The sequence below is a fragment of the Solea solea genome, chromosome 13, assembly GCF_958295425.1.
Source record: "Solea solea chromosome 13, fSolSol10.1, whole genome shotgun sequence".
Classification (NCBI taxonomy): Eukaryota; Metazoa; Chordata; class Actinopteri; order Pleuronectiformes; family Soleidae; genus Solea; species Solea solea.
In genome coordinates this window covers 9,022,577-9,037,470 of record NC_081146.1, presented here as the reverse complement: position 1 = coordinate 9,037,470, position 14,894 = coordinate 9,022,577, and the positions used below count along the sequence as shown (strand labels likewise).

At 42.1% G+C, this 14,894-nt stretch overlaps 2 protein-coding genes and 1 non-coding gene across 5 annotated transcripts in view; 1 reads left to right on the top strand and 2 right to left on the bottom strand.

The window, feature by feature from the left end:
- invs (inversin) overlaps positions 1–3,731 on the top strand; it is a 23,221-nt gene extending 19,490 nt beyond the window's left edge. The window contains exons 17-19 of one of the 3 annotated variants that reach the window (XM_058647522.1): positions 508–629; positions 2,692–2,778; positions 2,865–3,731. In XM_058647522.1, the coding sequence (XP_058503505.1) occupies positions 508–629; positions 2,692–2,778; positions 2,865–2,980 (325 nt within the window). In that variant the 3' untranslated portion in view covers positions 2,981–3,731. Of the gene's footprint in view, positions 1–507; positions 630–765; positions 1,741–2,691; positions 2,779–2,864 lie in introns of those variants that run through there. The other 2 variants (XM_058647523.1, XM_058647524.1) reach the window with 2 other exon arrangements.
- On the bottom strand, positions 2,424–2,496 carry trnat-ugu (transfer RNA threonine (anticodon UGU)). The gene has a single exon. It is a non-coding gene; the product is annotated as a tRNA-Thr (tRNA).
- Positions 3,558–14,894, bottom strand: tex10 (testis expressed 10). The gene is made up of 16 exons (XM_058647525.1): positions 14,740–14,894; positions 14,150–14,353; positions 13,845–14,032; positions 13,427–13,753; positions 13,125–13,337; positions 12,222–12,474; positions 12,030–12,142; positions 10,913–11,160; positions 10,174–10,309; positions 9,837–10,006; positions 8,634–8,811; positions 7,495–7,717; positions 5,321–5,401; positions 5,038–5,222; positions 4,739–4,949; positions 3,558–4,047 (listed from the first exon to the last, which is right to left on the bottom strand). Exons 2-16 carry the CDS (start codon positions 14,330–14,332, stop codon positions 3,925–3,927), a joined length of 2,832 nt encoding a protein of 943 aa, XP_058503508.1. The 5' UTR covers positions 14,333–14,353; positions 14,740–14,894; the 3' UTR covers positions 3,558–3,924.

Here is a 14,894-nt window from a genome sequence, read left to right as displayed (position 1 = left end):
GAATGATTAGCAGTTCCATGTGGTGCCCACATGTGCCTTCTGCCTCTTAAATGCCAACCAGTATCTCTCATGTAACACCGCCCCATCTTCTATCTGGATGCCATCAACACACGCGCAGTAGGAGGGAGAGCGTGGGAGATGGGTGAGACAAGGATGCTGGGGACAGACTGGCTATAATCTAGAGCTTTCAAACTGGTTTAACAAGAGGCTAAAAGTTCAACCATGCTGCTCTAATAGCTACCAGCAGTCGCTCATTCCTTTCCTCTCCTTCTTGCTCACTATGTTTCTCTTAGACTCTGCCAGCACACAGCAGGAGACTCTCTGTTTCCATTCAGCTTCTCAGTTATATTTTGTATGCGCTGCCTAATAGCTGCGTCAAATAAACTCTGTTTACTTTGCTCATGCCTAGTGAGCAGTAGTGTGAGGACTTGCCAGTTTTTCGACCTTTGAACACTGTATGAGATTTCTTTAATTGAACGTCGTGCATTTGCATGGATGTGTTGTCAGGTTTCACGCACGCGGACGCAAAGTGGAGTCAAACCACACCCAAACCAGGAAGAAGGTGGATAACAGAGCTGTACCTGCTAAACCATCTGTGACTAAGAGCACTGTTCTTCAAAGTATCTATGGTGAGTTCATCTGCACACCATGATTTTCTCATAGATTTTATTTTTACTTTTATCAAAACATATTCTTGAACGTACCATAATGATTTACTTTATTAGAGATCTGACAGTAGACATTTATGTACGACTATCTCAACAGCATTTTCCTGCTTTTGTTAGAAGATTTATTTGATGGTGGAACAGGAAGCAGAAAATGAGGGTCTGGCCACATCCACATACTGTACGTCACACTCAGCAGCAGCAGCTGTTTTCTGCCCCATGTGGTTCATCACCTAAGATGGCTTTGTTTCAATCATTATTGAAACCATCGCTCCTCAATTACAAAGCCTAACGTTGCAAACAGTCTGAGATTTAGTGGGATTAAACAGACATGGTTGTCAAACCAGGGTGGAGGACGCCGTCAGTGACAGTTTCTATGAGCAGGAACCTTGTAAATGTCTGGATGATACTTCAGTCCACAGTATCAGGACAGTATCGGCCTGGTTGAATGTGCGGTAGCTCTGGTAGGGTTTCGACCCACAGACAGGCCTGACCTTCATCACACATCACCAGGTGATGATGGCAGGATGGAGACAAACTTTGCTGCGCCAAAACATGAGAGCACACACATCATCCCTGCCCAGAGAAGACCCAACCCACCACACGTCCTCCGCACTCCAACCTAACCTTCTGACGTGGTTTCCCCCTCCCCCTTCTCACCTCACCTCCCTCTCTCTGCTTCTCTCTCTCTCCCCCTTTCTCTCTGACAGTCCTGGCATTGTGAAAAGTTCAGAGCTGTCAGGGGGAATGTCAGTTAACTGCGTAAAGATATCTGCAGAAAACACACAGAAGCACCGACATGGTGCCCCATACACAGACACAAGAGATCCAATCGCTTCATTTGCACTCTAATTTTTCCCCTAAGAGAAGTCGAATAAGTCTGAGATATGACTCACTACTCCTTACTGGGTCACACCGCTGGTTAAATCATCATTGTGCCTTTTAAGTATTCTACCTCAAAACTCCTGCATTTGTAACAACACACATGGAAAACTATGTAGAAATAGAGATGACTATATACTAACTCTGTACACTGCACTGGTGCAAACATTTATCTATAAAATGCAATAAAAATCCTTTTTAAAAGGTACTTCCAACACCAGAGAATCACATGTTGTGGCTCAGAGGCAGACCGAGTTGTCTTTGTTTGATTCCCAGGTCCAATATGTCCAAGTTGCTCCTCCAGTGTGTGAATGGATATTTAAAATAAAATGCTGCACATACTGTAGATGTGCTGAGTGACTGAGTGAATGATACAACTGTATTGTAAAGCAGCTTTGATTGGTCATCAGCATCAGACAGCCACTATATAAATACAGGCCATTCATTCATTGTCTACTGCTTTATCCTCCCCATGGGTGGGGTCAAGATGGGCGTGGGGGTGGGGGGGTCAATCCCGGCTGACATAGGGCGAAATGTAGGGGTACACCCTGGACAAGTCACCAGTCTATTGCAGGGCCAACATACAGAACATACAGAGACAAACAACCATTCACTATCACATTCACATCTATGAACCAACAAAATCAATTTAGAGTGTACAATTAACCTGTGGAGAAGGAAACTGGAGTACCTGGAGAAACCATGCAAACTCCACACAACAAGCCCCTCAGTAGCGGGACCCAAACTGGTGACATTGAGGCAACAGTGCGCCATTGAGCCACTGTCAATATCAGGTGCTTCTCTTGACTTGGCAATGCTTCAGTAACGTAGATACATGTCTGAAACCAGTTGCGATTATTAAAAACAATAAATGTTAGGCCCCAGCGAGATTTGAACTCGCGACCCCTGGTTTACAAGACCAGTGCTCTAACCACTGAGCTATAGGGCCTTTGTTATACTGTGGTACAGTAGATGCGTTGATAAAGACAAGCCGGGTGTAACCATGGACATGTCACCTGACAAGGTGAACCAGTTGCAGGAGTGTCCCTACCTTTGTTAAACAGCTACAACAGAGCAAATGCAGAAGCCACTCACTGGTTACTTAACATGAGATAGAATCATAACTTTTTTTTCTGTACTTCAGGCAACGCTGTGGCAAGACGCGGACGTTCATTTCGGGGCTCCCAATCTCAGCTGCTCTTGGACATGCCACTGCGCACCCAGAGCCAGTGTAAGTGGATGTCCATACACAAAAAGTACACTTTGAAATGTTCACGTTCAAATCTCTAAAAGTGATTTCATGGACTTATTTTACAGTGAGTGGAATAGACTGTGTACACCTGACCGATGCTCTGGATCAAGCCAAGCAGTTCTCTTATCACCTGAGACCACATAGTGCTGGACAAGGGACCAGAGGACGGGGGAAACATTGAAGCCGCCCACCACACACACACACACACACACACACACATCTCATGTTCTTTGATGTTTTCTCAGCTGGCTGGCGGTCTTACCTCTATAGAATTACTATACACATTGTTCAATTATTGTGCAAAGCTTTCTAAAATTAAGCTATATGACATCAGAGACATGACCTCACAGGGTGGGGTTAAGTCTACAGAAATGGTGTGTGTAAAAGATAACCTTTCGTCCATTGTGGAAGGAACACATATGAACACAGTATATCTCCCTTGTTCTCCATCGCGCTCGCACACACACCGAGATAACCTTTCCTCCTGCAGTGGAGAATGAGGCAGTCTATCAACAGCCAGTCATACAGATAGCCCACCTGCAGCCACACACACACACACACACACTTTACTGCCTACACATCAGTTTGGTCTTTAAGTGCTTTCCCTCCAAGACATATTTCTGAACTATGCTGTTTTTTGTGACTGAAATATGTATTTGCACAAAAATAATCCTCATTGTATATTTCTATAATTATACCTCAGTGTTTGTTGCCTTTTAATTGTATTATCAAAATAAAAATTGAAACAGAGGACAGTGCACCTTGATTCGACTTTATTTTATTCTCTTTTGCATTGTTTTTTTATTCTTTTTTCCAAAAGTTACCAGTTACCTCAATATAGACCTGGATAATGCTCTGCAACAATGATGACAATACTCAAAATAAGAGGAAAAAAGACAGACCAGACTAAGGATAACGCAAAGAAGAGGTAACGTACATCAATCTGGTAAAAAAGTTTTTAAATTGTAAATGTGGAGTATTTGTTGTCATTCAGTTTAAAATTAAATGAGAGATTTTGTCTTATGCTCAGTGCTGAGCGGTGTTTTCGTTTGTCAAGGTAACTGTAACGTATTTGAGAGGGTAAACTGAATAACACACCAGGTTCTTGTCTGGTGGCTGGGTCAGTCAATACATGTCTTGAAGGCCCAAGTTTCCACGGTGAGCAGAGGAGCCGTGAGCCACAGTGAGGCTGTAACAGTACAGCAGATCCGTCAGCCACTGTTCCCTGGTTGCAGACCGGTTGTATCTCTGAAACACACACACAAACATTAGAAATACAATTTCTTAGATTTGCGCACACACACACCAATCAATGGCAGTGATTTTTACTTCTGCTTTGAACCCCTCGTTATTACACAACAGCAGTGAACACAAAAACTAGACAATTCCAAAAACTACGGACTGGCAAATTGTCCAGGGTGTACCACGCCTTTCGCCCTATGTCAGCTGAGATTTGCACAGCACCTCCCGCGGCCCTCATGTGGAGCATAAAGTGGAAGAAGATGAATGGATGGATACCAGAAAGCAGAGAAATAGAGCTTTGCATTCATATATTTGTCATTACGGTAGCACTTGTGGCTTCTGCGAAACAAGCGTCCAATCACAGACAGAATTCACCAGCAGGTCAAACATTTGTGACGTCAGCTTCCCAGAACTGTATTCCTAAACAGTTGAATAACTGCCAGATATCGAAAGTGAAAGCTATCTTGGGAAAAGCGAGCAGAAGCACTCTATCGTTGACCATTTTTTGACAATTCTACAGCCATTAAATTAAAATAAATCCAGGGCCTGATTATCATGACAGTCATAAGAGGTCATAACATGTCCCTGGATTCAAACCAGCAACCATCCAGTTACAAGTCCAATTCTCTTCGGCATGGCTACCTACTGCCCCATGACAAGGGAATCCCTGTCAAATAAAGCTGCTTGCTGCATTTACCGTGATGTGCTGTATAATCTCCTGCAGGAGCGCAGCATTGGCCAGTAACTGGCTGTGGAGTGGTGTGTGCTGCAACAGCATTAACAGGATCTGTCCGAGCTGTGGCAGCTCCTCCTCGTTCAGATCTCCAACACGCAACATCTGCAGGACCATCCGCAGGAGACGAGGAACTGTGCTCAGCGCTACCACACAAGCCCCCCATATTGCCTCCCTGTAAATGAGTCACAAAGGTGTTTTTACCAAACAGAGACGTTGTGATATGGATCAGAAAATGACTCATTCAATATTTCAACACACACCTTTTATGGTTGGCTTCAGCAGGTGCCTCCTGTTGGAGGGTGAAGAGCAGAGCCATGAGGCTGAGGCAACACTGAGACAAGAAACGCACCACAGGCTCAGTCGGCATGACCGACGGATCCAGTAATCTGGAGACCGCTCGCAGCAGGCCGGCAACCATACTGTCAGGAAACACTTCCAACTTGATCTTGGAAACACACAGGATAAGATTCATTTGTTTACACTGATAAAGGAATACAGAAAGGAGAGGAGTACTGAAAAGTATGAACAAGAATGGTTTCTCACCACGTATTTGGAAAGACCATTTTGCAAGATGTCAAAGCACTGAGACTTGGAGCCCAGAGTTTCCAGACAGTGGCACACCTCCTGTGAAGGAAACGGGTACATTATCAATAAAAGCTTTGTCAAACATGCATGTTCTCCCTTAGTGACAGCAGTTAGCATTGTTGCCTCACAGAAAGAAAGTCACCCACATTCTTCAGGTGCTCCAGCTTCCTACCACAGTCCACAGACATACAGATTGAGGTTAGGTTAAATGCAAATTTTAAATGGATAGGTATGAATACAAGTGTAAATGGTTGTTTGTCTCCGTTTGCTGACTCTGCGATGAACTGGCAACCTGTGGTGAACTCTGCCTCTCACCCGGTGTCAGCAGGGACAGTAGATAATGGATGGACATAAACACTAGTGCATTTGACAAGTTTTCTCATCTGACTTTATCATGTAGTTACTTGTGTGAACAAAATAATGTAAGCTCAAAATAAAGTGTCACAATGCTGTAACTGATAAACACAATTATGGCAGATACAGTACTGTGCAAAGGTGTATAAAATGCTGTAAAGTAAGAATGTTTTCACAAATGTAATTTCTAATCTTTTCTTTTTTTTAATCAATTTACAAAATGCAGAGTGAGCTAATAAAAGAAAAATCTAAACGAATATTTGTGTGTGGCCACCCTTTGCCTTCAAAAAAAGCATCAATGCTGTGTATGGAAAAAGATTTTTTTTTTTAGAAAACAAACAGACCTAAGAATATTTTTCAGTAAAGTTACATTCCTATCATATATGAACAAACACGCTCATTGTGCCTTTAACAAAAACAAGAGTGCTTAACAGCATTTCATTTTTTACTGCTGGGATGCAGACAAGATTGGTCTTAGAACCCAGAACCTGTCACACCATTCACTTTTTAAAAGTGAAAAATAAGCCTCAGCTTTTTCTCATTACCTTCCAAAATCTAATTTTTCATTAGCTTTTATCATATTAAAGCGTGTGTCCGTGCTGAAGTGCAGAACGGAGTGCAAACTGGTGTGTGTCAGAACTGTGCACCTGTTGGCATTCTCCCCGTCATTAAAAACAATCCACAGTCTCATTAGTCAAAGCAGAGTTGACATAGTCCGTCCCTTAATGTCGCACCTCCTCACCATGCGTACCCTGCCTTCTCCTTCCCGCCACATTTCTGTGATTGACTCAGACAGGGACATGAGAGAGGCCGGATCTGTGGCCCTAATTGAGCAGCTGAATTAGTGATTATAAGCCCCCCACGTGCTCACACACTCACACACACTTGCCCTTGGGCATAGTTGCGGTAAAGGTAATTTCTGTGCAGAAATGTCACACTCCCATCATGCCATGGGCTTTCATTAGCATTTGTGCATATCCTCTATGCCCGATAACCAGGCATCTCCAACCTGTGCAACGCGATAAAGGTTCCCCCCTCTCAGTCTGAGTGCCATGATAAAGCTTCGACACTCTGAGCTCCACATGAGAGACAGAGCCAGACCAGGGGGCAACTGAAAGACGACAGCTGTGTCGAGAATATTAAAACTTTTTAATTTTCAAAACAATGTGCTCTATTCCTCTTCCCGGCTAGTGCCTTTTAGATTCCTTTTTACATTGTACAATGTGCCATTTCTGCCACTAGGGTTCTCTCAATCAAAACAAAGAGTATAGACATAGTGTGCTGACGTTGAGAAGCAGCATAGGATCATGGGTATTGTTGTCTTGTTTGGTTCCCCCATGCATTTGTCCTTTACAGGGAGACATTTGGCAGCAGTAAACAGAAATGAGTAGTCATGATCCAAAAAAAAAACCATACAAGATAGGAGAACAAACAGACTACCTAGTAGTACCAAATATGTCTTTCCTCACTCTGATGCTTCACTGGGGTTTATTCCCAGATGTTACAGCAGTGACAGGTAAAGTGTATGACATTAAAAGGCAACCAAAATTAAACAGTAGTTACCTTAGAAATAGAAATACCATTTAGTGTTGGAAATGTTTTGACTAATGTAAGTACATGACTCAATACTCAGAAATGTTACATATTATATCTTAGGTGCTCTGTCCAAGCCTTGATATGTGACAGCTTTTAGGTACAGAATTATTCTATGTTATAATAATAACATCTATCTAATTAAAATGTAGAACACTATAGGAAAGACCATGTAGTAAACGCACCTCAACAACATCCCAGTGGTGAGTGAACTGTTCCACTGAAGTGGGGAAGAGACTGAGGGGTGAGAGAGGGGAGCAAGGCAGGGCGCACTTGTCTTCATCCTCCTGGAGGGAGGCGAGCTTGTAGGACGAGAAGCCCATAAGAGTGGAGAAGAGGAAGCTGAAGTAGTCCACGTCCTTCATGGCCGCTTCCTGGCTCCCAACTGACCAGCCACTCAGAGATGACCTGGAAAACATAATCCTTGACAGTGTTACACAATTAATGATGCAAATGGGCATCAAAAATGTTATCAATGCTAAGACGCACAACCTTTTTTTTCTTTTACTCTTTTTGGACACAACACTTTAAACCACTTTCAAAAAAGATTTTTTTAAATATCTGACCACATTTCATTTTGGGTTATTTGTGATGCCATGTTTTATAAGAGATTTATTAATGAGTGTAATAGTCCGTGAAGACACAGTGACGAATAAAATGAACCTTTTCCTGTGAAAGGGATAGATCTGTAACAGTAGGAAATGTGTGTGAATAATGGTGGATTTTAAAAAGCCCGGGAGGAACATGCAGACAGTCTCTCTCAATATGCCATGACGACGCTGAATTCCAGCCTCCCAAAGAGCTCTTTGTATCATAACCATTACACACACATCCAATCCCCCATGAACCCAGCACCCCCTCCACTTAAAATTTGTATAACACTGCCCCACTAAAACAAGTAAAAAGTCAGAAAAACAAATGCACTCTGCCACGACCATGCTATCTTGGACTGAGCAATAGAGCAAAATTCGGATTTAATTGTTATCAGTAAAGTGAATATCAAGCATACATGGCATCCACATCAGCACCTGTCAACAAACAGGTATACAATAAATAAATAACTTATTAAATAATAAATAAAAAGAAATAAATAAAAAAAAGTAAGTAAATAAATAAATAAATAAATAATCATGGATTTCCCTGCAAAAGCTCAACACTGCCATCTAGTGTTGGCTGGCTATAGTGCATTCTGCGTGTCAACACTAACTTCTGGTTGCATTCAGCTGCTGTGCTTTCTCATCTCTTTTCTGAACAGGACTTTTTGTTCAACAAAGCCAGTTAAGGGAGTTATGTTTCCTTGGGTCCATGGTTTTTTTAAGCTCACCTAAGGTGTATGATGCGAATTAGTGAGGCAGCGAGTCCAGCAGAGATTCGTCCAGTGGTGCAACAGCAACTCAGGCTGGCCAGAAGGGACTGGGACATTTTGGGCAGGAAGTACAGCAGCTGCACCATTCGCTGCTGGGACTCTGCTGGTAACAGTGCAAAAACTCCTTCCTGTTGATCTACAGACAGAGACACACACGTTTCACATAATTACACTCACAGACTGCAATGAACTGCACCTTGGAGATATAACCGGAAGCTCCTACAAGAAAATTCAAATGGTAACAGGAAAAGCAGAGAATGTTCAGGGCTTGTAAAAAGACAAACAGACATATAGACAGGCATGGAAACTACAGTAAGGACTAAGATAATGTGCGTGCGTAGTGTTCTGTCTGCCTCTGACGCACATGCTGATGTCAGAAGCCTTGAGACAAAAGGAGTCTTGTGATGGCGAATTGCTGGCTCTGCAGCAGTTTCTCTCAGAACACTGACAACCCCCTCTCTTCTCCTCCCCTGGCCCTTCTGTCACACACCAGCCCAACTATCTGGCCATCATCTCAACAGTGGATATGAAGATGCCTGCAGCGCTTTCTCATTACAGCTTTCAGCCACTGGTTACAGCTCAATTTTGCTAAGTTGTTCGAGCTAAAGAACATGGAGTTTTATTGCCTCCTAGGGAAACTGGGGTGTACCTCATGTCTTAGATTCTTCTGTTTTGTAATCAGGTCATATTGTTTCTGCTTTTAGAAAAATAATATCCCGTTTGTGCAAATGAAAATGTATGAATAATGTGCATTTTAATCGAACACCTGAGCAGAATGCTTGATCTTGCTGCATCTTTCTTGAATTAAATGTTTCTTAATTAAAAGCGGGAACTGAGCAGTAATTATATTTGATGAGCCACATAATTAGCACATAAAAACTTAATCACAGAGCAGAAAACACATTCTACCTCTGGCAATAATCCTAATCAGTGTTGGCAGATCAGCTATATACCAGCTGACACCTGATGGACTATTTTGACTGAGATGGTCAGAAGTTTCCTGACTAGGGCAAAGGCAGTTTTGTCCTGTGTCAGGTTTGTGGCAATTTCCATGGATGTGATCCAGGTCTGATAATTATATCCAATACAATAATATATGTGATGTCACTAAAACAGATGTTTTTGCCCAGACTTGTCCTTCATCTAATTGAGTATTCGTACCGTAGAGCCTGCAGGCGTTGGTCTGCAGACTGTTAAGCATATCCTTGTTTCCCCGGGAAGCAGCAGCATGGATGGACACGATAAGTCGTGCAGAGAGAGTAGGGTTACGGTGGCCCAGCTGGGACAATTGCACAGGAAGGGATGCCAGCCAACGACACAGAACCTTACTCCTTCAGATAAACAAGAAGGATAATATTCAGCAGATGTATCACCACAGTTACCACAGTAAGTAAGTATTGATGGGTAAGTCACAACGCTTTTAGGGGAAGACAATGAATAAATGAATTAACTTCTACTCAGTTTCAAGACAATGCTGAAAAACAATGAGTGAGATCACCTGGCAATGTGTGTATGACCTTGCTCCTGCTGGTAGAGCTTGCTGTAGAAAGAAAGCAGCAGAGATCGCGTCTGCAGAGTCAGGTTCCTCTGCTTATAGTAGACATAAACTGCTGCCAACAGGTCCTCTGTAACTGCTGTACACATACAAAAACAAACAAAGATATTGGTGTGAAAAAGTATTAATTTCAATGGTTAGTGTTGCAGAGATTTTGATTATCAGGTGAGGATGGAGTTTTTGTGATGAGTTAAGTTGAAAAGCTTCATTGAGGACAGCTCAGATCTGAGGAGAGCTGAGACAATGCCAAACATGAACAACGAGATGTTAACAGTTGGGCATCCTCTGTCATTCTGCTAGTGAATTTCAGAGTTGACATCAGGTCAAGAGGTCTGGCACCTTACTCTGCTGATACCTAGAGTCAACCTTGGGGAGGACTGTGTAGTTGAGTTATCGGTCCTCTGCCACAGTTAGTTTAAGTTCAACAAAGATATAATGAGGAATACTCTGTAGACAAATTATGGGTGTCAGGGTAACACAGAGGCCTTTGTGATTTGCGAGTTGCAGCTGGCCCTATACTGAGTTGTTAGTTTTGTGCTTAGGAATGTAAGATGCTAATTTAAAGAAGGTATCTGAAGACAGAACCTTGACACCAAGCTCTGAAATACTTATGTATTTCTAAACTTCAGTATTACTATTGAACGCTTTATGAAATCAGACACATATTGATAAATCCACTTACTTTTGCTTCTCTGTGTAAGCACCATCTTCCACACAGTACCCAGCAGCATGTGGAGGTGCCTGTAGCTCAGTTTCACTCCACTGCTCAGAGTGTCTCGGACAAAGGTCCTCAGTAGCGTAAGCCAGTCACCATCTGTCTCTCTGCCAAGTTCCTGTCTCTGGCTGAGCGACACCATGACCTGACAAAGTGTGATGTTTAGGGCCAACGGCTCCACAGTCAAACCTGGAATGGCTGCAGTTTGTTTATTCCTGGGAAGACGACAGTAACAATATGGTAATTAACAGCTACTTTAGATCAATCTTCATATACAGTAGTTAACAATCATTACTCAGAAATACAACAGTTATTATAATTACTTTATCACCTTGCATCATGTATAGAATAATATAATAAAAATACATATACATGTGTATATATATATATTTCTATATATCTTTTGGACCATGTTCACACCTGGTGTTAGCGTCCATCCTGAGTGATCAAATCACAGGCAGATTACACCAACTGTAGATTTTAAGACCAGTCCATCCCGAATGCATCCTCAGGAACCGAATTTGAAAGTGGTTTAAGGAAGCACGTTTCTGAGCCACTTAAATGCAATAGGTTCTCAAAACAGATTAGACAATTGACGGCCTCTAATCTGTGGCAGTTTCTTTTTTCTCTCTACATCTATTAACGCTCAAATATTAATATTTTTGCAGCCACAATAACACTGATCCCATATGATTTCAAATGGTTAAAACGTATTTCATGTTAAAGCAGCCTGAGTAGATCAGTGATTCACTTGAGATCCTCTCATCTTATTTCTCTGTTGCACACACGCACTCTGACAGCAGATACATCTGTACAGTCTGACTGTACAGATGTATCTGCTGTCAGAGTGCGTGTGTGCAACAGCCACGACTTCAGTGTGAATTTCAATAAACGACAATGAAGCCAGATACCACCATATGGTCAAAAGAGATGGATCCAGGATGCATTTTAATACAAGGTGTGAACAGTCCACATGCCACTGGATCACTGAGAATAGATGTTAATACCAGGTCTGAACATGATCATAAAGAGTAGAATAACAAGGTAAATGTTTGCGTGACACATAAGCACAAACATTTCTTACCTCTTGAGCTCAGCCTTCTTTCTATGTTTGGGTGTATCCTGAGTACCATAGGGAAAGTTTTTCATGAAGTGCTGTATAAAATCTCCCAGGTATTCTTTACGGAACCATGCGTCCTACACAAAGACAAGGCACTGTGTCAAATTGCTTCTCATATAAAAAAATATGTCAATATTTGTGCATTCTTCTTCTCACCAGTGCATCCTGATGTTCCTGCTGTGGTGCCAGTTTTCTAAGCAGCTGCAAAATAGATAACACCTGGAACATTACTGACATGGCATCTGGGCTCAGCAGGTGAGCACCCTCAGTGTTGTTCATTGGACTGTCACTAGTACTGGCCTCCACCCAAACTTCCAACAGAAGAGGCACCAGTGTAGCTGCAAAGCTCTGTATAGCTTCAGCTGAGCCCAGACCCTCACTGACTGCAGCTCCAGAATCCACCTCCGGTCTAAACAATGGCACAATAAAACAAGTTATCAGTTCTTACATCTTACATTCAGGGTTTGCTTGATGTACATCTCTGTTGCTGATGTTGATTTCAGCATTGTGATTACTAATGCAGGAGAGAATATCACAATAAGAAAAACAGAGGAAGGATAGAAATGGGTATTTGCCCCAATAAAAATTTCAAACAAACATTAGCCGTAAATACTTTGCGACATAGAGAGTAGAACTGTGTTACGTGGTTGGGGGGGAAATCCCTACAACACTGGTGTCCCTTCTTGTGAGGCACTTCTGCAAAATTTGATGTCCAGATCCAGAACCAAATTTTTATTTATTTAGATTTATTATACAACACGCTGACATCATGTAAGATTTCAGGTGGACAATCCAGCAAAACAAAAAACAGGTGAAACACTTAATTGAGAACAGACCAATATCTGCTGACAAATACATATGAGACAAATACTGAATACTGAGTACTGAATATTAGTACATGTGTATGTTTGTGTATTAGATACATTGAATTCCAGGTTATTTGCTTTTTATTCATCGCTGCACACAAAACACATATATTTTAAGCATATGAATGTTCATATCAATCCTGAAAAATATGCTTTCATTCATAGGTGGTTAGGGCAGATTGTGATATCATACCTGAGTGTGAAGGTGGATCGTGGAGTTGGTTTGGCACCAGAATGCTCATAAACCTTCACTCCAACCTTACTGTAGGTGAGCTCCTCCCAGATGAGATACAAAGGTGTAAGCCGTCCTTCTCCACCGCACCCAAACACTCCATTAGCTGCAGCAGACAAGTCACCTTCCTCCACCGGCCTTTCCTCAACCACTGCTTGCAGAAAACGTCCAAGCCTGAAACACAATTGGAACAAACCAAAAATTGAGCATCCACAACAAACAGTTTTGGATTTTTCTTTTGCATTTCCATCAGTCATCTGTACCTGAGAAGCACAGAGAGCCGCCACTGTTGACTAGTCACAGCCCTGTTAAGATTGACTGACAGTGCCCAGCTCCGTCCCTTGGTATCCTGGGCCTTTTTGGCTCCTCCACTGCTTTGCCGATGAGAAATTAACTCCAGGAAATTTGTGAGGAGAACTGCAGGACGTCCCGCTAGCAGAGCAGGGTAGTGCTCCAATAAAACATCAAGGACCTTCATTGCATCCTCCTGGATGCCTGTCTCAATGTGGGTCATGGCACAGGACAGATGGGCACTGAGGAGGGGGAAAAATGGGGCCACTCGTTCTGCAGGCACAGACTGTGCAATGAACCTGGAAGCAGTTTTAGAGAAATGTTATTGGAGGATTTTCAATTAAACAACTTGTATTGTTGCATTTTCTGAGTCATGGCTGTTCTTCTAACCTGAGCACACGTGTAGCTACCACTCGGACGTTGCCATCCTTGTCTGTGAAAACAGCTGCAACTTCAGAAAGAAGACGAGAGAGATGCTGCTCTAACAGAGATGGATTAAGGGACAACAACTCTCGCAAACCCACCAAGGCACTGTGTTTCACATTGGCATTGTAATGGTGGAGCTGAGAAAGGAGATCCTGGTGAAGTGCAAGAAAAGGGGGACAACACACAAATTATAGAGTTTAAAAAAGCACAGGTTGGAATGTTTGTCTGAAAGCTGAGACATGAACAGAAAAGAACAATAGAGTTCTTACATTGATACTTTGATGTCTGTGTGTAGTGGGGCCACTGGTGTCTCTCTTCAGTTGTTCAGAAAGATGGATTCCCTTTGTACGGAAGTTGGTGTTGGTGGCATTATCAGCTCTGGGCTTCTTCTTTCCCACTTTTAACTTCACCTTCTGAAAATCATCCTGTCTCTTCTTCTTCTTCGTCTTCATTTCTGCAGTCTATATTGCTATCTAATAGATACCAAATGTAGGATCATGAAAATGAATTCTTTAATTTTACAGTACAATGGCTCAGGTGTATGTTGTCAACCATTAACAGGTAGGGGGTCACCACCAAATGTCATTCACACATCCATCAGCAGATGTTAGACACATGCTGAGAAACCAAAATATTATTAATTAAATATTACGTTTGAAACGAAAGGTGCTCAGCACGGGCATATGTTTGAATTGTACTGGTGAGCTGCTGTAGCATTTAAACATATACTGTACAGCATTAACTTCACACATTTATCGTTGTGTTTTGAACAGCCAAATGGCTAGTTAGTTAGCTTTTTTAGCTAACTATATCGTATTATATTTAAGCATCATACATTCAAGATCGTTCGTTTACTTACCACAGTTTTAAAAAGTCCTGGCGTGGAATTATCAGTAGCGTCGGTAATTGCGCAAAAACAGTGACAAATATATGTAAAAAAGAAAATATTCTGTATACAATCTCTCTCGTGGTGTTGTGTTGGGTCCTCTGCAAGTGTGTGTTTGTTTGAGAAAC

What these genes read in the sequence shown, in the direction of transcription:
- tex10 (XM_058647525.1), bottom strand. Translation starts at nt 14,332, where the DNA reads ATGAAGACGAAGAAGAAGAAGAGACAGGATGATTTTCAGAAGGTGAAG. An exon ending in CGGCTCTCTGTGCTTCTCAG is followed by an intron (nt 13,338 to 13,426) that starts GTACAGATGACT and finishes ATTGTGTTTCAG; the next exon opens with GCTTGGACGTTTTCTGCAAG. An exon ending in GGTCATACACACATTGCCAG is followed by an intron (nt 10,007 to 10,173) that starts GTGATCTCACTC and finishes GTTTATCTGAAG; the next exon opens with GAGTAAGGTTCTGTGTCGTT.